Raw genomic sequence first — 21,961 nt, forward strand, 5'->3', positions numbered from 1 at the left:
CGGGACCAAAGCGCTGGGCAGCTTCCAGAAGCCAGGCGCGCCGGGAGCAGGACCAGGTGAGCACCCAACAGCACGCTCCTCCCTCGAGGGGAGGTTCCGAAGGCTAAAACATTTTTAACCTCAAAACTTCCAGACCTTTAACCGGCTTGGGGCGAGTTACACAAACCTACGCACATTCGCTTATTGTTTAACGCAGACGCCTCCGGGCGCTTCTCGGCCACAACCGCCTCTTCACAGCCAACACCCCCAGACGGCCTCTGCCCCGCCCCGTCGCCGCTGCCAGTCCCTCGGCGCGTCGCGCGGGGCCGGGGCGCGCGCGCGTGAGGACGTCCGGGAGCGCGCGCGCCGCCGCCGCTGCCGCCGAGCTGGGCGGGAGTTGTTGGCGGTGGGTCTGAAGGTGATGGCCTTGACTGAAGGCCTCGAGGCGGCATCTCCCGCTGTTTCTGCAGTCGCTGCCCGGGACTCGGTGCGCTCATCGTCATGAGAGGTCAGGCCTGGGGGAAGCGGGCGAAGGAGGCGAGGGGCCGCGGCGAAATGGGCTCTGGGGAGAATAACTGAGGCACTCGAAGGTCGAACGTGGGAGGAAAAATCTGTCCTGGAGATTCCGGAAGAGCCCGTTGCGTTTACTTTTCTTCCCTTTTTCTCCCCTTTCTTGCTCGTACTTGGAGGAAAGCGGGAGGGTTCTGTTTTTATTTGTGGAAGAAGACGCTGAAATTCTCCCGTCCAGCGTCGGTCTTCAGAGGTTGGAGGAAATAAATAGCAGTCGTGGCGTTGGAGCATCAGTGAAAGCCTCTAGTGAATGGCACTAAAAACCAAACCGCCCAACAGTAACTGAAAAAAAAAAAAAATAGAAAAAAAATTCCAAACCTAGGAATGAAATAGAATGACACGGAACATGCCCTGACGTTAACCCCAGCTTCCTCCTACAGAAACGGCAGAAAGGCTCACCGTTTCGTCAGCTGGATCCACGACGGCTACCCACACTCGTCATTTAGGGATCTTTCCGTGCCAGTGTACTCTTTCCCGACGCCCCTCCCCTCAAAGGTGGCATTTTTAATGTGCAGACTACGTAATTATCCTTATTCAGAATAAAGAGTCACTTAGCAATTACATGGTGACTCCCCAAGTCTTCCTATTTTAAAGGTATTTAGGTAACATCCTTGGGGGGGACAGGAAAAGGTAATACTCTTGGTATTAATTATTGGAAACTTTTTTATTAGCTTTGGGAAAGCTGTTTCAGCATAAAACGAAATTTGTAGGTCACCTAAATGAAATGTTTATTAGTTCTCCATGATGATACTTAATGAGGAGTTAAGATTTGATGCTTTTTTCTTCCTAACCTTTCCACACATTAAAAAAAATACTCTTATTAGATGTAGAATCTACATCAGAGATGAAACTGTTCCAGTTGAACAAAGTAAATGTATTTAAGTGTTCTAGTATGATTGAGTGCTAGTACTCATATTATTAACATCTGCTGAGCACCAATATTTTGACTGTTTTGCCAGTTCCTTCTGTCATTAGAGAACTGGAGGCATCTGAAGCTAAACTTTTTTGGTAGCAGATGTTCCCTAAAGCATAGTTTGCCTAGGGCAGCAGAGCCTTCGCATAAAGGGAGAAGATGGAGGAGTCTAGTAATAAGCAATAGATAACCTGGAAATAATTCATGTACTGTGACTATCAGCCTCTCCTTTAGTGAATAAATTATTCCTAGTGAGCAATATATTGCCTGTACGTAACTGTTCACTTAGAATATTTTCTGCGCTTTGATTTTTAGGAGACAGAGCCCTGAAGCAAAGAAATCTGGATCACAGAAAAAGTATTCAGGGGTCATGCAAGCCAACTGTAGCCAACTGCACAGCCCTTCAGGAGCTGCAGGCAGTGAGGATGCCTCAGCCTCCCAGTGTGTCCAAACAAGATTGACAGCAGAAGCTTCCTGTCTTTATTCTGGAGATGTTCATATTCAGATAAACTCCATGCCTAAAGAATGTGCTGAAAATCCAAGCTCCAGAAATGTAAGGTCAGGTGTCCACGGCTGTACCCATGGATGTGTACACAGTCGCTTACGGAGTCACTCCCACAATGAAGCAAGGCAACCTGATGATACCGAGATGGAGTCTGGAGATCGTGGTAGTAGCTCCTTCTCAGAATTCCGATATCTCTTCAAGTGGTTGCAAAAAGGTCTTCCATATATTTTGATTCTGGGTGTCAAACTTGTTATGCAGCATATAACAGGTAGGGTATAATAAAACATTGAGCTGTTTCATTACTATATGCAGCTAATTTTCTTTCTTTATTGGTAGTCTACTTTAACCTATGTATTTCAGTTTCTTATTTTGTTAGTTTTTAGAATTGTATATGCTTCCTTTAAATTCATGTCATGTTAGCTCTTTTTTTTTCCTTTCAATTAACTGGACCTTATTTTCTAACAGGAATTTCTCTTGGAATTGGGCTGCTTACAACTTTTATATATGCAAACAAAAGCATTGTAAATCAGGTTTTTCTAAGAGTAAGTATAACCAGCAACTAAAAAATTATTAAATGTTTCTCCCTGTAGAATTATATACTCATTTTTGAGAGAAATAGGAGTAAAGATAAGATAGTTTATTTGATAAATTTAAATAGATATAATGTACCATCCATGATATATTAAATGTTATCTAAATGACCTGGAATAAGTGATCTGTCCTAATACTGAATTGATTCACCTTATTTTCTTTGTATATTGGGTTCCTGATAAAGAAAAACTAGACAGAAGGATTAAAAGGTTTAGAACACACTATTTGATCTGATTTGTCAAGTGCTATCATGTTTTAAGTTAGTTTGACGGTACTAAGTAATATAATCATCATTAAAAACGTCAGCTGTTGTACTATAAGATTTAAAATAGTCAAATAAAACGTACACTGAATAAATGGGTATTGAACTATTTATTTAGGTTTCTCTTATTTAAAGAAAACTAAACCCAAGAAGTTTTTCCATAAGAAATTATAAAAGATTCCTATTCATGTAAATTATTGGGAAAACAGGATTAGTTTATAAAATTTCAAGCAACTTTCAAGGGTTATATCTGTGTAAAGGATAATACATTTTGACCTGAAAATTCCTAGTTAGAACCTATCAAACCATAAAAGTTTAATTCAGGGTTTAAAACTAGTAAAATTTTTAATTAAACCAGTAATTAAAACAATTATAAAACTGAAATTAAAAACATTTTATTAAATTCTTATTGAATTGAGAATTTTTAAAATTATATTTATAAACCCTGGCAACATAAATGCAGTTTTTAAAAGTCTGTTTTGTTGGGAAGGCAAAAATAGGAAGCCGCAGAAGTAAAGTTTTTATTTACGTAGGTCCTTTATGTCAGTCTGTAGAAGATTTGGCTTTGAAACATAGGTAATGTTACACAATGAGGAAACTTGTATTTTAAAAATCTGTTTATGTGTTTTGTTTTTTTCACTAAAGGTATGTAAAATAGAATGTGATGATGTACAATTTAACAAATATTCTGTATTTTTATTAAGATAAATTAATCTATTAAAATGTTCTAAGTTAATAAATTAGTCATTAAAATAGTTTAATGATATTTAAAATTCTGGCATAATTCAAAGTAACAAATTATAAAATTGTTTATTTTTCAGGAAAGGTGCTCAAAGATTCAGTGTGCTTGGTTACTGGTATTCTTAGCAGGATCTTCTGTTCTTTTATATTACACCTTTCATTCTCAGTCACTTTATTACAGGTAATTAGAGGTCCAAGTGCACAATCACATTTTTATGTAATCGTATATTCCATAGCACTTTGCATATATCTTACTTGCACATACTTAGAGTTCAATTTTTACCTATCTGTCTCTTTCCAAGATTGAGAGCTTAAAGTGACTTACTCACATTTTTATACCCAGTGCCTTGCCTCACAGCAAGTGCTCAATAAATACTTAATTTTTGATACTTAAATTTTTACTTATATAATCAGTAGTTACTAAATAACATGAGGTTGTTGTTGGTGATCTTTTTTCGTTTTTCATTTTTGATAAATAAAAATTGTATATATTTAAAATATACAACACGTTTTGATATATGTATACATTGTGAAATGATTACCACATCAAGCTAATTAATATATCCATCACCTCCCTTAGTTACCTTCTTGTGTGTATGTGTGATAAGAACACTTGATCTTTGTCTCTAGAAGACGACTTGCTAAAGGACAGTAGTTGATAAGTTTCCATGTCAGATGGAAGTGTTCTGAATTTTCAGCTTTAATCAGATAATTAGAAGTCCTGGTTTCAGTGGAGTTGGAGAGATGTGGACAAATCTGGGATATAGTTTGTAGGTGTAGCCACTACTACTCGGATTGGATTGGGTGAGTAGGTAAGGGGGAAGAATCAAGGGTGATACTGGGTTTTTTTAGTCTAAGCAACTGGCTGGATGGTGGTGCCATTTACTGGGCTGGGAAAGACTGGGGAAGGAACTGGTTTTGAGGGAAAATCAGTAATTTTGTTTTGAACATGTTAAGTTTGAGAGGCCATGTAGAACTGTTAAAGTGATTATAGATATTTGTCATGAGCTCAGAGTAGAGGTTAGGGCTGTAAATTTTGGTGTTATCAGCATATGGTTGATATTTAAAAACCAAGGAACTTGACAAGACTAGTCAGGGAAAGAAAGTATAGACAGAGGAGAGGGCCCAGGACTGGACATGCCCACAATTAGCCAGAGGAGGAGCAGCAAAGGAGACTTAAGAAGGAACCATCAGGGACTTCCCTGGTGGTGCAGTGGTTAAGAATCCGCCTGCCAATGCAAGGGACATGGGTTCGGGCCCTTGTCCAGGAAGATCCCACATGCCGCGGAGCAACTAAGCCCGTGCACCACAACTACTGAGCCTGTGCTCTAGAGCCCGCGAGCCACAACTGCTGAGCCCGTGTGCCACAACTACTGAAGCCCTTGCGCTGAGAGCCCGTGCTCCACAACAAGAGAAGCCACCGCAATGAGAAGCCCGCGCACCGCAACGAAGAGTAGCCCCCACTCACTGCAACTAGAGAAAGCCCGTGCGCAGCAACGAAGACCCAATGCAGTCAAAAATAATAAATGAATAAATTTTTTAAAAAAAGGAACCATCAGTCACATATGAGAACCACTAGAAGAGAGTGGTGTCAGAAGTCTAGGAAGAAAGTATTTCAAGGAGAGAAGAGGGGGAAAAAGTGACCTTCGAATTTAGCAAGAGGGAGGGAGTTGGCGATCTTGACAAAAACAGTTCAGTGGAAAGGAGGGGTTAGATTCCTGACTGGAGTTGATTGAAGACAGATTGGCAGCTACGGAGTATTTGTGAGTTTTTTAGATTATAGGCTAGAAAGATATCAATCATGACAAGTTAGGAAGACTCGTTCTTTGTGGAGGGAAGATTTGAAATTCAAACATTTAAGAAGTTTTTAAAATAAATTTATTTTTGGCTGCATTGGGTCTTCATTACTGCGTGTGAGCTTTCTCTAGTTGTGGTGAGTGGGGCCTGCTCTTCCCTTGCAGTGTGCGGGCTTCTCATGGCAGTGGCTTCTCTTGTTGCAGAGCATGGGCTTTAGGCGTGTGGGCTTCCATAGTTGTGGCACACGGGCTCAGTAGTTGTGGCTCGCGGGCTCTAGAGCGCAGGCTCAGTAGTTGTGGTGCACAGGCTTAACTGCTCTGTGGCATGTGGGACCTTCCCAGACCAAGGCTTGAACCCGTGTCCCCTGCGTTGGCAGGCAGATTCTTATCCACTGTGCCACCAGGGAAGTCCCTAAAAGGTCTTTTTAAAATAAGCAAAATGATCTTCCATTCTATTTACATGAACTCTAGCATCTTGCCAAACTCTTATTTTTACACATCAAATTAAATATTTGGTAGCAAATTTAGAACCCCCATCGACACTTTTATCTTTTTATGTTGCTCTGGTAAGTTTTGATGTTTTTCTCTTGGTAGCTTAATTTTTTTTAATCCTACTTTGGACTATTCGAGCTTCTGGGACGTACTTTGGATCGTTGGAATTACAGACTTCATTCTGAAATTCCTCTTCATGGGCTTAAAATGCCTTATTTTATTGGTGCCTTCTTTCATCATGCCTTTTAAATCCAAGGTAAGAAAGTAATATGTTTTATTGGAAAGATGTTAGCAGACCATATTAATGCTATTTAGTCTTTGCTTAAATGATTCCATATATAATTTTTCAGTTTGCTCAATAACCTAATTTTAATTATCTATATTATCTCAGACTGGCAGCTATTTGGTCAAAGACTTGAACCTAAATATTAATCTATTCCAATAAAATCAATTATATTTGCTTTGGAATAATCTAAAAATGAGTCCCCACATCATATATGGGAAAATATATATTTATACTTCTGTTTTCCTCCAGGGCATTGTTAATTGATAATTGATAACTGACTTAGGCAGTTATTCAGTGTTTTTTCATATTTAATGAAAACTTTAAATTTTTATAATCAGCAAAATGTTTTATTATACATAAAACATTCACTCACTCTTTAGAAATTCTTTGAAAACAGACCACTCAGTGACTGTAATATCTAAAGAACCAAGTTGAGGTTGTCAGTCATAACCATTATCATTATGAAGATTAATTTTATAGTTGTGTTATTGTGCCATATACCCATGATGTTCTCAGCCCAATATGAAGTATTTGCATTGTGCATGTAAGTACCTCGGGTGGCTCTATTTGTTTTCTTTTTTCTTCCTTTTTAGGGTTATTGGTATATGGTTTTAGAAGAATTATGTCAGTATTACCGAACTTTTGTCCCCGTACCAGTTTGGTTTCGTTACCTTATAAGCTATGGGGAGTTTGGTAATGTAACTGGATGGAGTCTTGGGATATTGCTGGCTTTACTCTACCTCATACTAAAAGTAGGTAAACATAATAAATCTTATCATTTATAATGATTCATATAATACTGTTTACATATTTTACATATGACTGCTTTTCTCTTTATATATTTTATAGTTTATCTTCATATCACTAGTTTGAAGTAATGGCAGATTCTATATCTACTTAGAAATGGAGAAATGGAAATAGGTATCTTAATCCAGTGGTTCTCAGATTTTATTGGGGGAGTGGACCTTTAAGCATGGATTATCTAAGGTGGAGGGGAACAAGTAGAATAGAACATACCCATCCCCTACAGTAGCATCTCTCATACACATAATTCTCAAACTAGTGGAGTATCTTGTCCTGTTCCCTCTATGCCTGTTCCCCTCAGCTTAATCACTTTATGAAACGTTAAATAGGTTAAGGACATGTGAACCAGATAAAATTGCCTTGCCTTTGATTTAGTTGTTTATATTTATCTTGACCAAATTGTAACTCTGGGCATTCAGATGTACTTCATTTTGGTTAACAGTTGGCTGAAACTGATAAATTGAGTAAAATATTCCATAATTGGACTTTAAATATATTTAGAATGAAATGATTAGTTGTGATATGCAATGAGCATAAAATTAATATCAGTATTTGATATTAGCTTTGATCTCTGAGTTTAGCAGGTAAGGCTCTTTGAATAAATGAATTATTTTCTCTTTCAGCTTCTGGTCTTTTTTGGACATCTGAGAACTTTCAGACGGGTTTTAAGAATATTTTTTACACGACCAGTAAGTATTTTTTAATCAGAAAAAACACTTTTTATCTTTCTTTCTACATTATAAAAATGTTTTAGTTCAGCAGTTTTACAAATGAAGATTTCATAATTACGTGGTTTTTTAGAAAAACTTCTTGTACTTTGGCATTTGGGGCTGTGATGATATAGAGGTTTTGTTTCTGTGATAAGTTTAACTTGCACATTGACAACCACCTGATAGTTGATGAAGTACTTATATATTTGAGTTTGCCTCTTGCCCTTTCAAATCACTTGACATTCTTAAGGGTTTATAAACATTCCCTTAAAAATCTTATGAACTTTTGTTTCTCTTCCTTTATTTAAGCCACAAATAGTAGCTTTGTGTATTTTCATTAACTCCTATTCAACTTCTGTGAAAGTGCTTATACTATAATTTATTGTGTATATGAAGAAAGCTCATTACCAAAAATCATGTCCCTTGAAATTTTCTTACTGGAAAAATTTCCCCAATACGCAGTTCTGTATGCACAAATAAGTTCATGACAATAACAGTAAATTTAACAATAACAAAACAATTTTAACAATAAATTGAGACTCCAATGTCAACTGTAACTTTATTATGTTATTCTACTGATGTAACAAACTGCAGAAAAAGGGTATCATAGCCCAAATGATAAATAGCTCATTTGCTATTTAGTAGCCTGAGAAGTTCTCAGTATATAAGTGTGATCACCAGGTTTCAGAGTTTGATTCTCAGTTTTGCAGTCCATTAGGTACTTAACAATTATGTGGTCAGGACTCAGGGGAATCTGATGTACAAGAATGCCAGTCTAATAATATATGTTTAAAAAAAAACAGGATTATACCAACAAAGTGGAGTAAACTAACTGGCCAGGGCACCCTTTCCTAAAGACAGTAATGTATTAAGTTTTTTTTTTTGCGGTACGTGGGCCTCTCACTGCTGTGGCCTCTCCCGTTGCGGAGCACAGGCTCTGGACGCAGCGCAGGCTCAGCGGCCATGGCTCACGGGCCCAGCGGCTCCGCGGCATGTGGGATCTTCCCAGACCAGGGCACAAACCCGCGTCCTCTGCATCGGCAGGCGGACTCTCAACCACTGCGCCACCAGGGAAGCCCTGTATTAAGTTTTGCTGCATCCTATTCAGACTTCTTTCTTTAGATAAGATACAATAAAATTGAGACTTCAGCTTTTGAGTTTATTCAGTTGATTATGTATCGGCCACTTTGCTGTAGCAATTAATCTAGTAAGGCTTCAGCTGAAATACTTTTGATATTCTTTCTCTGTGAAGCATAAAGAGACTATCACAGATCACTGTTTTATTCCTGGGATTCTCATGTTCCTTAATGTTGCCCTGAAAATGGCAATCATCATCAGGGTGTCTTCACCTGAAGGGAGTCTGCAAAGTGCCAGACAAGAGTGCTATTTTAAAAGCTTGTCAGCATACATATCTGCAGTGTACTCTGCTAAATGACATTTATTGAAGGGAAACTGGCACCAAGATCATCCGTCGGTATCTCAGTTTGTTTCTGGAATCTTTAACATGACCAATCTCAAAAAAATCTTCATTTTCAATGTTTTCATCCGTTGAGTCTTAGTTTGATTTTGTTAACCCTCGATAACAAGAAGTTTAGGTCACAGCTTCAGGTTGCTGAGTCAAGTCATGCTTTTGCTCTCATTACCATGACTGAAACTTGGGTGTTCTTTCTTTTCCTCAGCCACCTTTTCCACATCATTTCTACAGAAAGCTGATCTCATTTGTAACATTTTGTCACATCTAGTTAATGACTAAATTCTACTGAATTTGGTAAGGAAGTTATTAAGATCTTAAAGAGATCAGAAACTTTTTTTTAGGACTTAAGAAGAAAAGGAAATTCAAAGATTTGTGTTATTATTCAGTTTGACAGTATAACTCTACCCAAGTGACATTTTGCAATTACAGTTCTTCTGTAAAATTTTACCATTCTTTCGTAGTACTAAATGCTCCAACTTTTGTGATAAGTAAGGATGATAATTAAAATTATTTTTAGATTTAGTGGCAGGATACTGTTCAGTGGTCCCCAAACCTCCTTCACATTGAACTCATGTGGAGAGCTTTCAGGAATTAGATTCCTGGGTTACATCCTGGTATGTCTGGACCTACTGAATCAATCACCAGTGTGGAGCACAGAAACCTATTTTTAAAGTAGTCTCTACATGAGTTACATTCAGCCAGCCAAGCTCTGGACTGACTTTTTTGAAAAGTGTCATAGGTCATAAGTGGGCTCAATTTGGCAGTACTGGGTCACATAGTACATGAATATAGATTGCATAATGCTGTATTATATTTCAGATCGCTTAGTCTCTTGAGCCATTTGAATTTGAAGCACTGTCATTATTTGGGAATCCAATGAATCTAACCATCTTCCAGTATCCTATTATGTATTACATAGCGAGTTAACCTTGATGCGATCCATCCAGGCATCATTCTGCATACATAGTTCAGCTCTGAAATGTTTATATCCTTTGGGAGAGTTTTCAAATGCCTAGTTCCTTGGAGATTTGAGAAATACAGTACCATCTATGTATTTAAGGAACAGAAAAGAAAGAAATTTGTAGGAACATAACTTCTTATCTTTATAGAGTCACGGAGTGGCTGCCAGCAAGAGACAGTGTTCAGATGTGGATGATATTTGTTCCATATGTCAAGCTGAATTTCAAAAGCCAATTCTTCTCACCTGTCAGGTAACTGTATTTTTAAGCAACCTCAATACAGCACTTCTCTGTGACCTGCAAACGTCACATTTATGTTACTTATAGGGAAATATACACTATTCAGCAGAAAGTAGCATTCAGGGCACATACTACTAATTTCTTATTTGTGATTAGGGGTTTGGTAGGTTAGTTAAATCTTGCCGCTTAGTTCTAATGATTTTTTTTTTTTCTTTTTGCGGTACGTGGGCCTCTCACTGTTGTGGCCTCTCCTGTTGCGGAGCACAGGCTCCAGATGCGCAGGCTCAGCGGCCATGGCTCACGGGCCTAGCCGCTCCGCGGCATGTGGGATCTTCCCACACTGGGGCACGAACCCGTGTCCCCTGCATCGGCAGGCGGACTCTCAACCACTGCGCCACCAGGGACGCCCAGTTCTAATGATTTTTATGTAGAGGAGTGTATAAAGGGGAAAAAAAAAATTCAAATGGCATACTGGATACCAAAGTGACTGGGAAACAGACTATTTTTAATAATTGAATACTAGTCTTTTAGAATAATACCAGCATTTGTTACTGGACTGTATAAGGCCCTTTCCTATACTTTATTTCAGTAACCCTCAAAGACTTTATTAAGCTGTTAGTCATTATACTTGATCTTAAAGTTATCACCTGAGGATAGCTTGTATTTTATTAAAAGTGGTTAAACGGATAGTACAAGTCAGAATAATACTTGTGCCTCACCACGAACACCGCTGTGTTCTTGAATGTTATACTTTGTTTTCTCACTTGTAAAATAAAGGGATTAGTGTCCTCCAAATTCCCTTTCAGCTCTAGAGTATGATTCTCTGCAATGTGATGAATTTAAAATTGAAATGTTATCAACTATAAAATCTAGTTCTTAATTTCCTTACAGCATATATTTTGTGAAGAGTGCATTACCTTATGGTTTAACAGAGAGAAAACATGTCCGCTGTGCAGAACTGTGATTTCAGACCATATAAACAAATGGCAAGACGGAGCCACTTCATCACACCTTCAAATATATTAAGTTCTAAACGTAATATTAAGGCCACAAAACACTAATTTTATTTGGTTACAGTGACTATTGGTAAAGACATTAGAATGGATTTTCAGGGCTGGAAGTTAAGGAAAATGTTTCCAAATGGTTTTAGAATATTATAATAAGGCAAGTGTGTAGTCCAGCTTCTCAAAAGATTAAATGAAAGAACCCTATATTTAAAAATATATATAAGTAATGTTCAACATAATGCATATGCAACATTTATTCTATCCTAATTATCTGACAGATAATTGCAGTGTTAAATTGTAAATGTGTTTTCTTGTTAATGTTACCAAAATGACAACTGGATAACTAGAACTAGTGGTTTTAGAGGAATTCAGGTATTCTTTCCTGACACTGTTTTCGGAATAAAGAATATTTTTCATAATATTTTAAGATACACATTACCTGAAAGTAGAATTTTCTTTAATATTGACTTTTATAATTCCCATTCTAAAATTTCTCATAAAATTTGTATTTTTAAATGAATGCTCTAAATGCTATATTTTACCTGTACAATCAGATTTTTCTAAGGAAGATTAATTTACTGAGGATGAAATATTTTAATATTGTATTATTCTCTGTAGTGTGATTAGCAGTCATTGAGAACAGATGGTTTAAATTCCTTTTCTTTGTGGACTTCATACATACAATCCTGCCATCAGCTTTAATGTTCATGGTCTTGCTTTTTGGAAAGTGCCACGGACTTTCTTGGATTATTAAAATAATTCACATGGATTACAAACAGCTGGCTTCACTGATGATTTGAATTGAGTGACAAACAAGAGCAACTCAAACACTTAGAAAAGAATTCCTCGGGACTTCCCTGGCGGTCCAGTGGTTAAGACTCCGCACTTCCAATGCAGGGGACGTGGGTTTGAGCTCTGGTCGGGGAACTAGGCTCCCACATGGTGCGTGGCCAAAAAAAAAGAAAAAAGAAAAAAAAAGGATTTCCCCGTATAACTAGTCTTCTCCAGAAGAGTTTTGGAGTCTCATGCTTGAATCACCATTACTTGGGAGGTTAAAGCTTGCACTCAGGCCAACACAAGCTTTGGAGAGTGTGGTTTGTTTGTCTACAGGTATTTGTGCAGGGTGGTGGAAAGAGAATGAGGCACTTTCTCTCTCACTATGAAACCTCTAAGGGAGGATGGATCTATACCAGAAATCCAAAGGACTGGTTATTATATATATTTAGATGCAAGGCCTCTGCCCATTTTCTTTTTTACCATCTATCAGTTTGCACACAAGAAAAAGATAGTGGTGGGAAGTAGAAGCTACGAGGCAGAGGTAGAAAACAAATTTGCAGTGCTGATAAGACAAAGATTAAACCAACCTGGATTAATAAGGATAGTGACCAACCAGATACAGGTTAAACCACTTTTCATGCCTTATGGCCACCCAAATTGACAAAAGAACATTAGCCTGTAACTTTTCTCCCCAGGTGAATATTGCTAGATTATAAGTGCAACTGTTCCTGTTTATTCAGGATGAAATACTTAACTATGTTACATACTTTGAGAACCACTGCAAATACTAAAAAACAAGCTTACTTGGCCTTAAATCACCTTCCTAACTTGGTGGTGAAGCTAATAGTTGTTATTTAGGTATGCAGCAGGGGATAAGTGAGAAAGACAATTTGAGATTAGAATTTGGGTGTGAAGGATATGCTGACTTCTTGATAAAAACATAAGAATAACACCTTAAACACATAGGTTACTTCAGCCCTAATACCTACTTACCACACTTACTTACCCTATGGCCATATGGATAGCTTTGTTTCTTAATATGACTGAATAACAAAAGAAGTCCCTGGTGGACAGTGGGGTTTTTTGTTTTTGTTTTCTTAACAAACAAGAAAGCAGTTTACATATGAGTTTAAAAGGAGGAAAATGTAACAGGAGAGCTTTGCCATTCACTAGTAACATTGATGAACTAGAAGCATTTCTCTTATTTTTATTCCTTCACCTCAAAAACAGGAATAGGGATTCAAACCCCATTTATTCTGTGAATTCAGATCACATCCTCTAAAAGCCTGTTTTATCAACATCAAGAGTCACTACTATGTTTTATAAAAATGTACGTTTGAGAACTTCTGTAGAGAAACCATCTTGGCAAGTGTGATAGAATTACCTCATAAATAAGAGGTGGTTTACACAAAACACCCATCTTACAGTAGATATATCGAGACATTAGTTAAAAACAGATTTGTCCACTATGTTATTTTGTTCATACACATCAGGTAATGTAGTTGACAAATGTGGCTGGAAAAACTGTTGTATGTTAGCACAAGAAAGTCTTCCATTGTTTTTATGTGAAGCTGGCTTTCACATAACTTTTCACATGAACTTTTTTTTTTAAGCAACCAATTCAATTCTACTATTTGACAGAACTTGGAAATCACAGATGTTTAACACCTAATATAAAATCAGTACTAAAACTTGTTATAAATTTAAATTGCTTCAATTTCGCCACAAAAACAGTTTTATGACTGTCATTCTTCACATAAATAGTTTATTAAATATGAGAATCTGAACACATCTGGCATGTTAATGGGAAAAATTATTGAAACCACATGTGTACCTGATAGTTATTTCTTCCTATCTTAGGATAATAATAATTTAAAAAAATCACTTCTATTTTATGTTCATTCAAATTTGCATTTAATTTCTATTTACATTCAATCAATCTGAAATCAAATACTTAATACAGTAAACTAAACAAGATGAAAAGCAGAAAAGGTGTTACCCTCAAAGCACTCCTAATAAGGCAGCTGAAGAATTTACTCTGGTAGATGCAAAGGGAAAAAAAATAATAGTTTAAAGAGCAAACACAGATGAACCCATCTTTCAAATGTTACTTTAGATAATCCACTGATATAATACTTGTGCTACAGTGGTAAATTAAGAATCACACATGAAGAATTTTGTATCAATCAGCAACAGACCACAGGTCATGGTGGAACAAATACTTTATGATTATTTTGTCCAGCTTGCTAGTGTCTACTCCTATGAAAAAAGGTAGATGTTTGGACATTGATGTTTTTATTTGAGGAATTAACCATTTCCACAGCCTCAAAATCCATTCTGCATAAATCGAACATTTCTCATGAGAATAATCTTAGATCTAGCCCTTATAAGCTAGGAACCATATGACTAAGTAACCAAAATAGTTAGGTGCTATATTAAATATAAAATCCAAGGCTTGGGATATTAATACTATTGAAGATGCAGCTTATTTATAATCATTTATTTCTTAAAGAATGTTGAATTTATGGAGTATCATACATGCATTCTTCCCCCCCCAATTACCTTCTATCTCAAAAAATAGTACGGAAGAATCCTTCTTGAAGGATTCAAATTAGTTAAGACCATAAAGGGGAAAAAGAAATAACAGTTTTCCTAAAAATCTGGTTCAAGTTCAATAATTAATACTTTACATTGTTAATCACAGCTGGTTTATAAATCTCAGTTTATTCTGTAATGCTACAAACCTTATAAAATCAAAATTAGTAAACTTCAGTTCTCAATGATTATATTTTAATTAAAAAACAGCATGTATAAAATAAAAAAATATCCTGTAATAGCTGATTTTAAAGAAAATAATCAAGTGATGAAAGAAAAACACTTAATCTCTTTATACACTTACCTGGAATAATCATAAAGAACTTTCTTAGAAACTCAAGACTAGTATTATTGACATATATCTTTAAACTATGCTTGGGTTTTTACAAATAAATATAGGGTAAGCCATATTGCATAGGTGTGTGCTTTCTGTCTGTGACACTAAAGTGGCACTTGACATGTTTTCACAGTCATAGTAGGAATATCCATTTATGAAACAATTTCTCAATAAACTTGCCACAGTATAGAAAATTAACTTCACTGAATGTTAAGTTTGAAAAACTTATTTGTGTGGATGGTAGGTGTGCAATTAATACTTTTTATGCAGAAAGTTACAGTGTTTGCCACTATTGCTGGCAGTACTAATTATGAAACTGGTTTAACTATGGGGTGGTTATAGCCAGCCAATCACAGTGCAAATGTTACTAGCAAATAGGACTGAGGAGGAATATTTTGGTGTAAAACTTTCACTGGAATTTGGTCAGGCAGTCAACACTATAGTTAGTAAACTCATTTGAAAACAAGTATCAGAGTAGTACAAGCCATTTACAGTCTGAAATGAAGCCTGTACATATCACCATAGCTTTTTGGGTTCTGTTTTTCAGACATCATAAACTGTCAGAGAACAAAGACCTGCACTTTAAGTACAATTTCTGCCCTTACCATTATTTAGTTTCTAATTTATTAGCTACAGTTATAAAGTTCTCAGTAGACTGCTGCAATAAGGGAAGAGGAGGTCTAGAGGGAGTGATTTAAAAAAAAAAAAAGGCTTTCTGTCCGAAGATGAGCTGTTATCAATTGTTTCATTTATTGCCACAATTGAAAAGGTATATTTCCAATCATTTTTCATGGTTCTATTTTTGCTTAATGTCATAGGATTTCATCTTATCTCACTCGAACCGCCATTTAAATAAGCAAAGCTTTTTCTGGCTGAATTCAACATGCATAAATAATTTTATGGCTTGGATCCTATGGCTCAAAAAGGTTTGGAGAACATAGCAAGCAGCATCTATTTAAAAAAAATCATAGGGTTGCAAAATATTACAAATTGACTTTGCACACTCAGACTGAAGACATTATAAAAGACAAACAAAAAGGTGGTAAGACTCAACTGCAACTGCATGATCATCTATTATACCAGTATGCACTGAAATAATATTTTTATAAAGCTCTGCAGATATTAAACCCTTTCACCAGCTAAAAGTCAGGGAAACGCTCTCTTTAAGGCAGAAGTATTTAAGAAAGGTAAAGTTACCTTTATTTTTATTCTTTGTACCTGTAAATCACTTATGTAGACTTCATTACAATTTTCAAAAACATAGTGTCTTGTTAACATGTTTCCTAAATTAAGCCACTGAGTTTTCTTATTCACTGTGGAAGACATTCATCAAAAGGCCATCAAATACTTTTACAATCAAAAAATGTAGCCCCAATATAGGAAAAAAAAATACCTTTTTTCCTTTTAAAACCGTTGAGGAAAAAATGTAAGGAAGGCAGACACCAAAAACAGTAAAAAAGAAGTAAAACTTAAAACCTTACCAATTTGCTGTAAAGAGATTATACATAGAGGGTAGACCGTGGCAACACCCTCTTCCCCTGGATCTCCCTCCTCTCTCTCTCACTTTGCCGCCCTCGATATGCATTTTATCCTCTCTTCTGTCCTTCTTCAGCCATAGGCTGAACACATTTGACGTCTTGAACCAAATACTGGTATAAGGTGGCGATATTTTTCCAGTGCAATGCAGGCCCAGGACAAGGATGAAATGTAGGACATACAACTTATGCCCATTCCAAGGCTTCCAGTTAAGCTTAGCACATAATAGTACTGCAAATAGAAATGATTAAATAGATTTTTTTTCCCTAGTATTACAGACAGGTATTGCAGCTGGGTTACTGAAAATAAACCCCAAGTCCACCCCAATCCCTCAAACGAGCCACAGCTGTGGTTAACAATGATTCATTTGCATTTTTATTATTTCACCAAGAGAAGAAACAGAAGTTGTCTGGCTTTCTTCACACCAATAATTTCGCATTTTAAAGTTTGGGATGTTTTCCATAATGAGCTGAATCAAAAATCTATTTGAAAAATATATATTTATATAAAAAAAGATTCAGGTTGTTTGCACGTAAAACATCAATTGTTAAGTTTCTTTTGTCTTTGATTCCATGTTGCTGGAAAGTCTGACCAAGCTTGCATGCTAATTTGTCCTTAGTTGCAAGTATTACAGGCAAACTCATACTTTGCCTAATGAAAGGATAACCCCTCTTCGACACAATCAGAACTCAACAGTGATTCAGAAGCAACATCCTACCCTTAATACTGTCAGTTTCGAGCCATCAACATGAAATCCTTGATAGGTTGAGACGATGTTGCTAGGAATCAGTTAATTGATGTGCCTAAGAGTTCCGCAGTACTATTTTCACTTAAGTTTTTTTGCACCATTGATTGATTTTTTAAAATCCATGTTTATTTTTCCTCTGTCCAATGTGTTCTACGTAATGACACTGACTCTTCGAGACTGTCATTTTGAGTCTTCTTGTTTCACCCTGCGGGATGCTCACACATCCCCTCCCCACCTTTTTTGCCTTAAATTCATTAAAAGCATTGCTCTGTCATAGATTCATACGCAGGTGTTCTGGTCGTTTGGAGATCATGGGAAAAGCTTGTTTTTTGTATGGCCCGGAGTTCGGCTGTCGTATTGGAAGTGGTGCTGAAGCTTCCCCACTCGTCGTCACATCCATCTGCTCTATTCCACTTGTTTCCATTGGGTACTCCACAGGCGCCTGAGGATTTGCCGTGCTGGCTGAAGCACCTCTTCCCCAGAAATCCCCAGGAGAAAATTTGACAGGGCTTTAAGACAAGGAAGAGCTATCATTTGTCTCAAGTACTATCTCAACAAGGAACATTTCCCTTACATTTAAAGGGAGTGGGGTAATGTGACCGTTTTTTTTCATTTAATTTCATTTTTGTGTGGATTAGTACAAAAGCAGAAGTTAAGCCATTTCTCCCCTAGACTAATTGCTAGTTTCCTAACTGGTCTCTTTTACCTCTCTACTTGCCCTCATAAAACCGTCAATGATACTTACTTTTTTAAAAAAATCATTTTCTCCCCCACTTAAAATGGCTGCTCATTGCATTTAGAATATTTCTCCAAACCTCTGCCATTCTCTTCCTCGCTCACCACACTTCAGGAATGTTGACCTGCCTTTCGTTTCCAAGAAAAAGGCCAAGTTTTTTCCTCCCTTAGGGCTTCTGCATGAGCTGTTCTTCTACCTGTAACATCCTTGTATTTCTGTATTTTGTATGGCTAGCTATTTCTCCATGAATAGGAGTCCCCTTGTTATTTTTTGCATTCTAGTACCACACTCTATATTTTTCGCATAGCATTTGGTGCTACTTGTAATTACATATTTTATTTCCTTCTTTGTTTATTTTGACTCTCTCTCACTAAATTGTAAGCTTCATCAGAACAAGGACAATTCCTGTCTTAATCACGTGTCCCCAGAATGTAGCACAACCCCTGGTACACAATAAATGCTGAATGAATGGTTAAAGAGTACACTTTCCAGTGCAACGGCTTATTTTCAGGAGGGGAGGTAAACTATATAGCATATTATCATTGATTAGTCACAGACTAGTCACTTGCAATATTAGAAGGTGTAGAGCTGTGCTTATGTCAAAGAGAATGACAGATCTTCCATTTATGTAACTTGGCATAAATTTCTTAAGCAATGCTCTTCCAAGTTAAAAAAAAAGAATAACAAAGTCTGAATACCTGACAGGTGTTCGTGGGCTGCCAATAAATCTTCGAGGTGACCGGATTTTTGGTTCAAAGGAAAACTTTTCTTTCACGCTTTCAAGTACAGATGGAGCCACATAGGTAAAACCCTGGAAGACAGTAACAGTGGACTACAGAATAGGATTTTGTCATGTACATCAAGAAAGTGTGGTGGTTCAATCTCTGACACACCAAGACAATGATGTACACCTAAAATCACCAATGTAGATACTATCCAGTCTCCTCAATCTCATTTCACACCCGTTACCTTCTTTCCAGTCATTTCTTGAGGCACAGACCTCCAGAGAGCAGAATTCTATTGAGCCGCATATGCCAGCAAACAAAATTTCACTCTACTGAAAGGAGGAGAACCAAACAGGAAAATGCAGGCTCTACATTAAGATGTTAAATACAGGGCTTCCCCGGTGGCGCAGTGGTTGAGAGTTCGCCTGCCAATGCAGGGGACATGGGTTCGTGCCCCGGTCCGGGAAGATCCCACATGCCGCAGAGCGGCTGGGCCCATGAGCCATGGCCACTGAGCCTGTGCTCCGCAATGGGAGAGGCCACAACGGTGAGGCCCGCGTACCGCAAAAAAAAAAAAAAAAGAAAAAAGATGTTAAATAAAAAGATAAATGCAAAGAAAATTCTAGTGTTCCTAGCCACATGCATATAAGCAACTAAGATTATCACCCCCAAACAGTTTCTCATTATTAGGCCAAAGTCAAAATAGAATTCTCTAACTTGGCACATGTGATCTTTCTGGTTTTATACCAATGAATGGGTAGATTCAGATTTTCCTGATGAATAAGGGTCAGCATTGTGAAAACTTAATTTTAACAGACACTAATGCAATTTTGTTAGCTTTAGTTCTTTCTTGGACCTTGCTATTAGGCTACCAGCTATCATTTATCTTGCTGTTCATGTTCATCCCTTTAACAGTTAATCTTATACCTATCTTCCCTTCTGTTTATTCTTGTCACTTATGAGTAGGCATTTGAGTTATAATAAAAAGACTCAGTAAGGCTCTGGGTGAAGTCCTAAAGAGTAAGGTGCAATTCTGTAGAGCATATGCTTTGTTGTGACAGCTACATGTGGACTACGAAGGCTGTTTCCCCGCATGTTCTTCTGGGCTAAAGCTATAACTACCAAGAGGACCAGACTGTGCCTTAATCATCTTTGAATTTCCTTGAATTCTAATAGGAATTGAAATATTAATTGAACTGAAGTTACTACAGCCACAATCTCCAGATAAGTGGGCTGTTACTATTTTAAATTAATTTTAGTGCTCGCTTAAAACAGATACACGTTGTGTACAGAATTCTGGCTACAACCTAACAAATGAATTGTTCTTGTATTCATTAGTTAGCCAATTTAAGTAATTAAGAAAAGCTCAACACGGATTTCCCTGGTGGTCCAGTGGTAAAGAATTTGCCTTCCAATGCAGGGGATAAGGGTTCAATCCCTGGTCAGGGAACTAAGATCCCACATGCTGTCGGGCAACTAAGCCTGCGTGCCATAACTACTGAGCTTGTGTGCCTCAACTACAGAGCCTGCGTGCCACAAACTACAGAGCCCTTGCACTCTGGAACCCACGCGCCACAACTACAGAGCCCACGTGCCCTGGAACCCGCGCACCACAACTAGAGAAGAGAAAACCCGCACGCCACAGCTAGAGAAAAGCCTGCATGACACAACGAAGAGCCTGGATGCCACAATGAAAGATCCTGCATGCCTCAACAAAGATACCGCAACTAAGACCCAACACAGCCATAAACAAATAAACAAATAAAAAGATCAGCAATACTTTAACTGGAATGAAAGCTTAGATACATAACTTCTGCCACCACAACTTTGGATTTCTTTGTAGTAAGGTGTTTCTAGACTTTTTTTTTTATGGGGGAGAACAATTGTCAAACTAGCTAAAACTCTATAATGCCCAGTTGAAGAAAAGGTCTGTATGTTGAATCAAAGGTATAAATTCCACATCAGTAGAAAACAAAATTCCACATCATGAAAGAAAAAAAGAAAGCAATGACACAATTAAAATGAATCATGCCTACTTCCCTAACTGATAAGAGATTGTACTAAGGGGGATACAGTAACTTTGCATCATGCTGACATAAATTTAATAACATGCATTCATCTTTCCCTCTTATGTAATTAAAATGCTATAAAATTATATTTTGCATGTATATTCTTATATCACCATATAATCATACATTTATAGAATTATTACTATTCAGTGTTGTTTACTGAAAAGCATACTGTACTATGGTGACTTAAGTGTTATTTTGCCCATACACAATTTTTGTATTCCATGCTAACTTTAGAACTGACCCTCCACCCCCAAAGATACAACACTACTGTGGTGTGTTATACTGAGAGCATTATTATTATTATTTTTTTTACTGAGAGCATTATTTTAAAAAAAAGTTTGAAAATTAAGTTAGCAACAAATCCAGAAACAAATAAGGAAGAAAAAAAAACTTCCAAATGATTACTTTCCCCATATTCTATTCTCCCTAGGGATAATCCAAAAAGAAATGACAAAGGATAATGACAAAGGAAACAAATGATATAAAATCGGGTAGATATTCACATGACATGTAATTATAGTAATAAAATAAGCACTAGGCAAATAATATGCAATGATGGTCATCAGATATAAACCTATCATTTCTGTTAATCAAAATCTAAAATTTTGTTTTTCTATCTGAGGAGACAAGGTATAAATCAATACAGATACCTCCTCCTTAGGATTAATCTGCTTACAATCACATATGAACCAATATATTTTGATGTCAAATATTCACAATCAACAGGTTAAAAATCCCCTACAGACAAAAATCTTTAGCTGTTTCAGGAATAAAATAGTTACTATGAGCTCTTCTTCTCCTACTGCTATGACTGTGTGGGTTTCAGTTAAGATGCTGAGCCAAACATTTTAAGTCAGTGGGCGATTCAAAAAAAGGAATCATATACTCTGACTCTAATTGCTAAAATGGAATGCTGGATTATGAAAATGAATTTTCTAACTTATCAACAAGTTATAAGGGGATAACTTTTAAAAAAAAGCACCTCAGGTTATCTACATAAACTATAAAGCAAGCAAACTGAAATTTTCTTATTAAAAAGGGCGTTTCTTACTGAAAAGGGCCCATCCTCATACTTAAATTTCCCATGGGTACATCAGAAATTCTTT

General features: G+C 37.0%; 3 protein-coding genes across 18 annotated transcripts in view; 1 reads left to right on the forward strand and 2 right to left on the reverse strand.

The window, feature by feature from the left end:
- LOC117202095 (uncharacterized) overlaps positions 1-482 on the reverse strand; it is a 130,067-nt gene extending 129,585 nt beyond the window's left edge. For 6 of the 8 annotated variants that reach the window (XR_007473602.1, XM_049702341.1, XM_049702340.1 and 3 more), the window contains exon 1: positions 175-482. Coding sequence is in view for 5 of the 8 variants with exons in the window: in XM_049702341.1 (XP_049558298.1) it covers positions 175-482 (308 nt within the window). In the remaining 3 variants the exon portion in view is untranslated. The remainder of the gene's footprint in view (positions 1-174) is intronic. The other 2 variants (XR_004484278.2, XR_007473603.1) reach the window with 1 other exon arrangement.
- Positions 483-1,832: 1,350 nt separating this feature from the next.
- The window catches only part of RNFT1 (ring finger protein, transmembrane 1), a 40,362-nt gene continuing 20,233 nt past the window's right edge, over positions 1,833-21,961 (forward strand). For 2 of the 5 annotated variants that reach the window (XM_033431643.2, XM_033431642.2), the window contains exons 1-7: positions 1,833-2,235; positions 2,433-2,509; positions 3,642-3,742; positions 5,952-6,105; positions 6,729-6,887; positions 7,563-7,628; positions 10,233-10,334. In XM_033431643.2, coding sequence (XP_033287534.1) covers positions 1,833-2,235; positions 2,433-2,509; positions 3,642-3,742; positions 5,952-6,105; positions 6,729-6,887; positions 7,563-7,628; positions 10,233-10,334 — 1,062 coding nt within the window. Of the gene's footprint in view, positions 2,236-2,432; positions 2,510-3,641; positions 3,743-5,951; positions 6,106-6,728; positions 6,888-7,562; positions 7,629-10,232; positions 10,335-11,213; positions 12,106-20,203; positions 20,279-20,306; positions 21,164-21,961 lie in introns of those variants that run through there. The other 3 variants (XM_049702335.1, XM_049702336.1, XM_004271740.4) reach the window with 3 other exon arrangements.
- RPS6KB1 (ribosomal protein S6 kinase B1) overlaps positions 13,992-21,961 on the reverse strand; it is a 39,360-nt gene continuing 31,390 nt past the window's right edge. For 4 of the 5 annotated variants that reach the window (XM_033431638.2, XM_004271741.3, XM_033431639.2 and 1 more), the window contains 2 exons: positions 18,757-18,869; positions 13,992-17,831 (listed from right to left, as the gene is read on the reverse strand). In XM_033431638.2, coding sequence (XP_033287529.1) covers positions 17,594-17,831; positions 18,757-18,869 — 351 coding nt within the window. In that variant the 3' untranslated portion in view covers positions 13,992-17,593. The remainder of the gene's footprint in view (positions 17,832-18,756; positions 18,870-21,961) is intronic. The other variant, XM_033431637.2, reaches the window with a different exon arrangement.

Source organism: Orcinus orca, chromosome 19 (genome assembly GCF_937001465.1).
Source record: "Orcinus orca chromosome 19, mOrcOrc1.1, whole genome shotgun sequence".
Lineage (NCBI taxonomy): Eukaryota > Metazoa > Chordata > Mammalia > Artiodactyla > Delphinidae > Orcinus > Orcinus orca.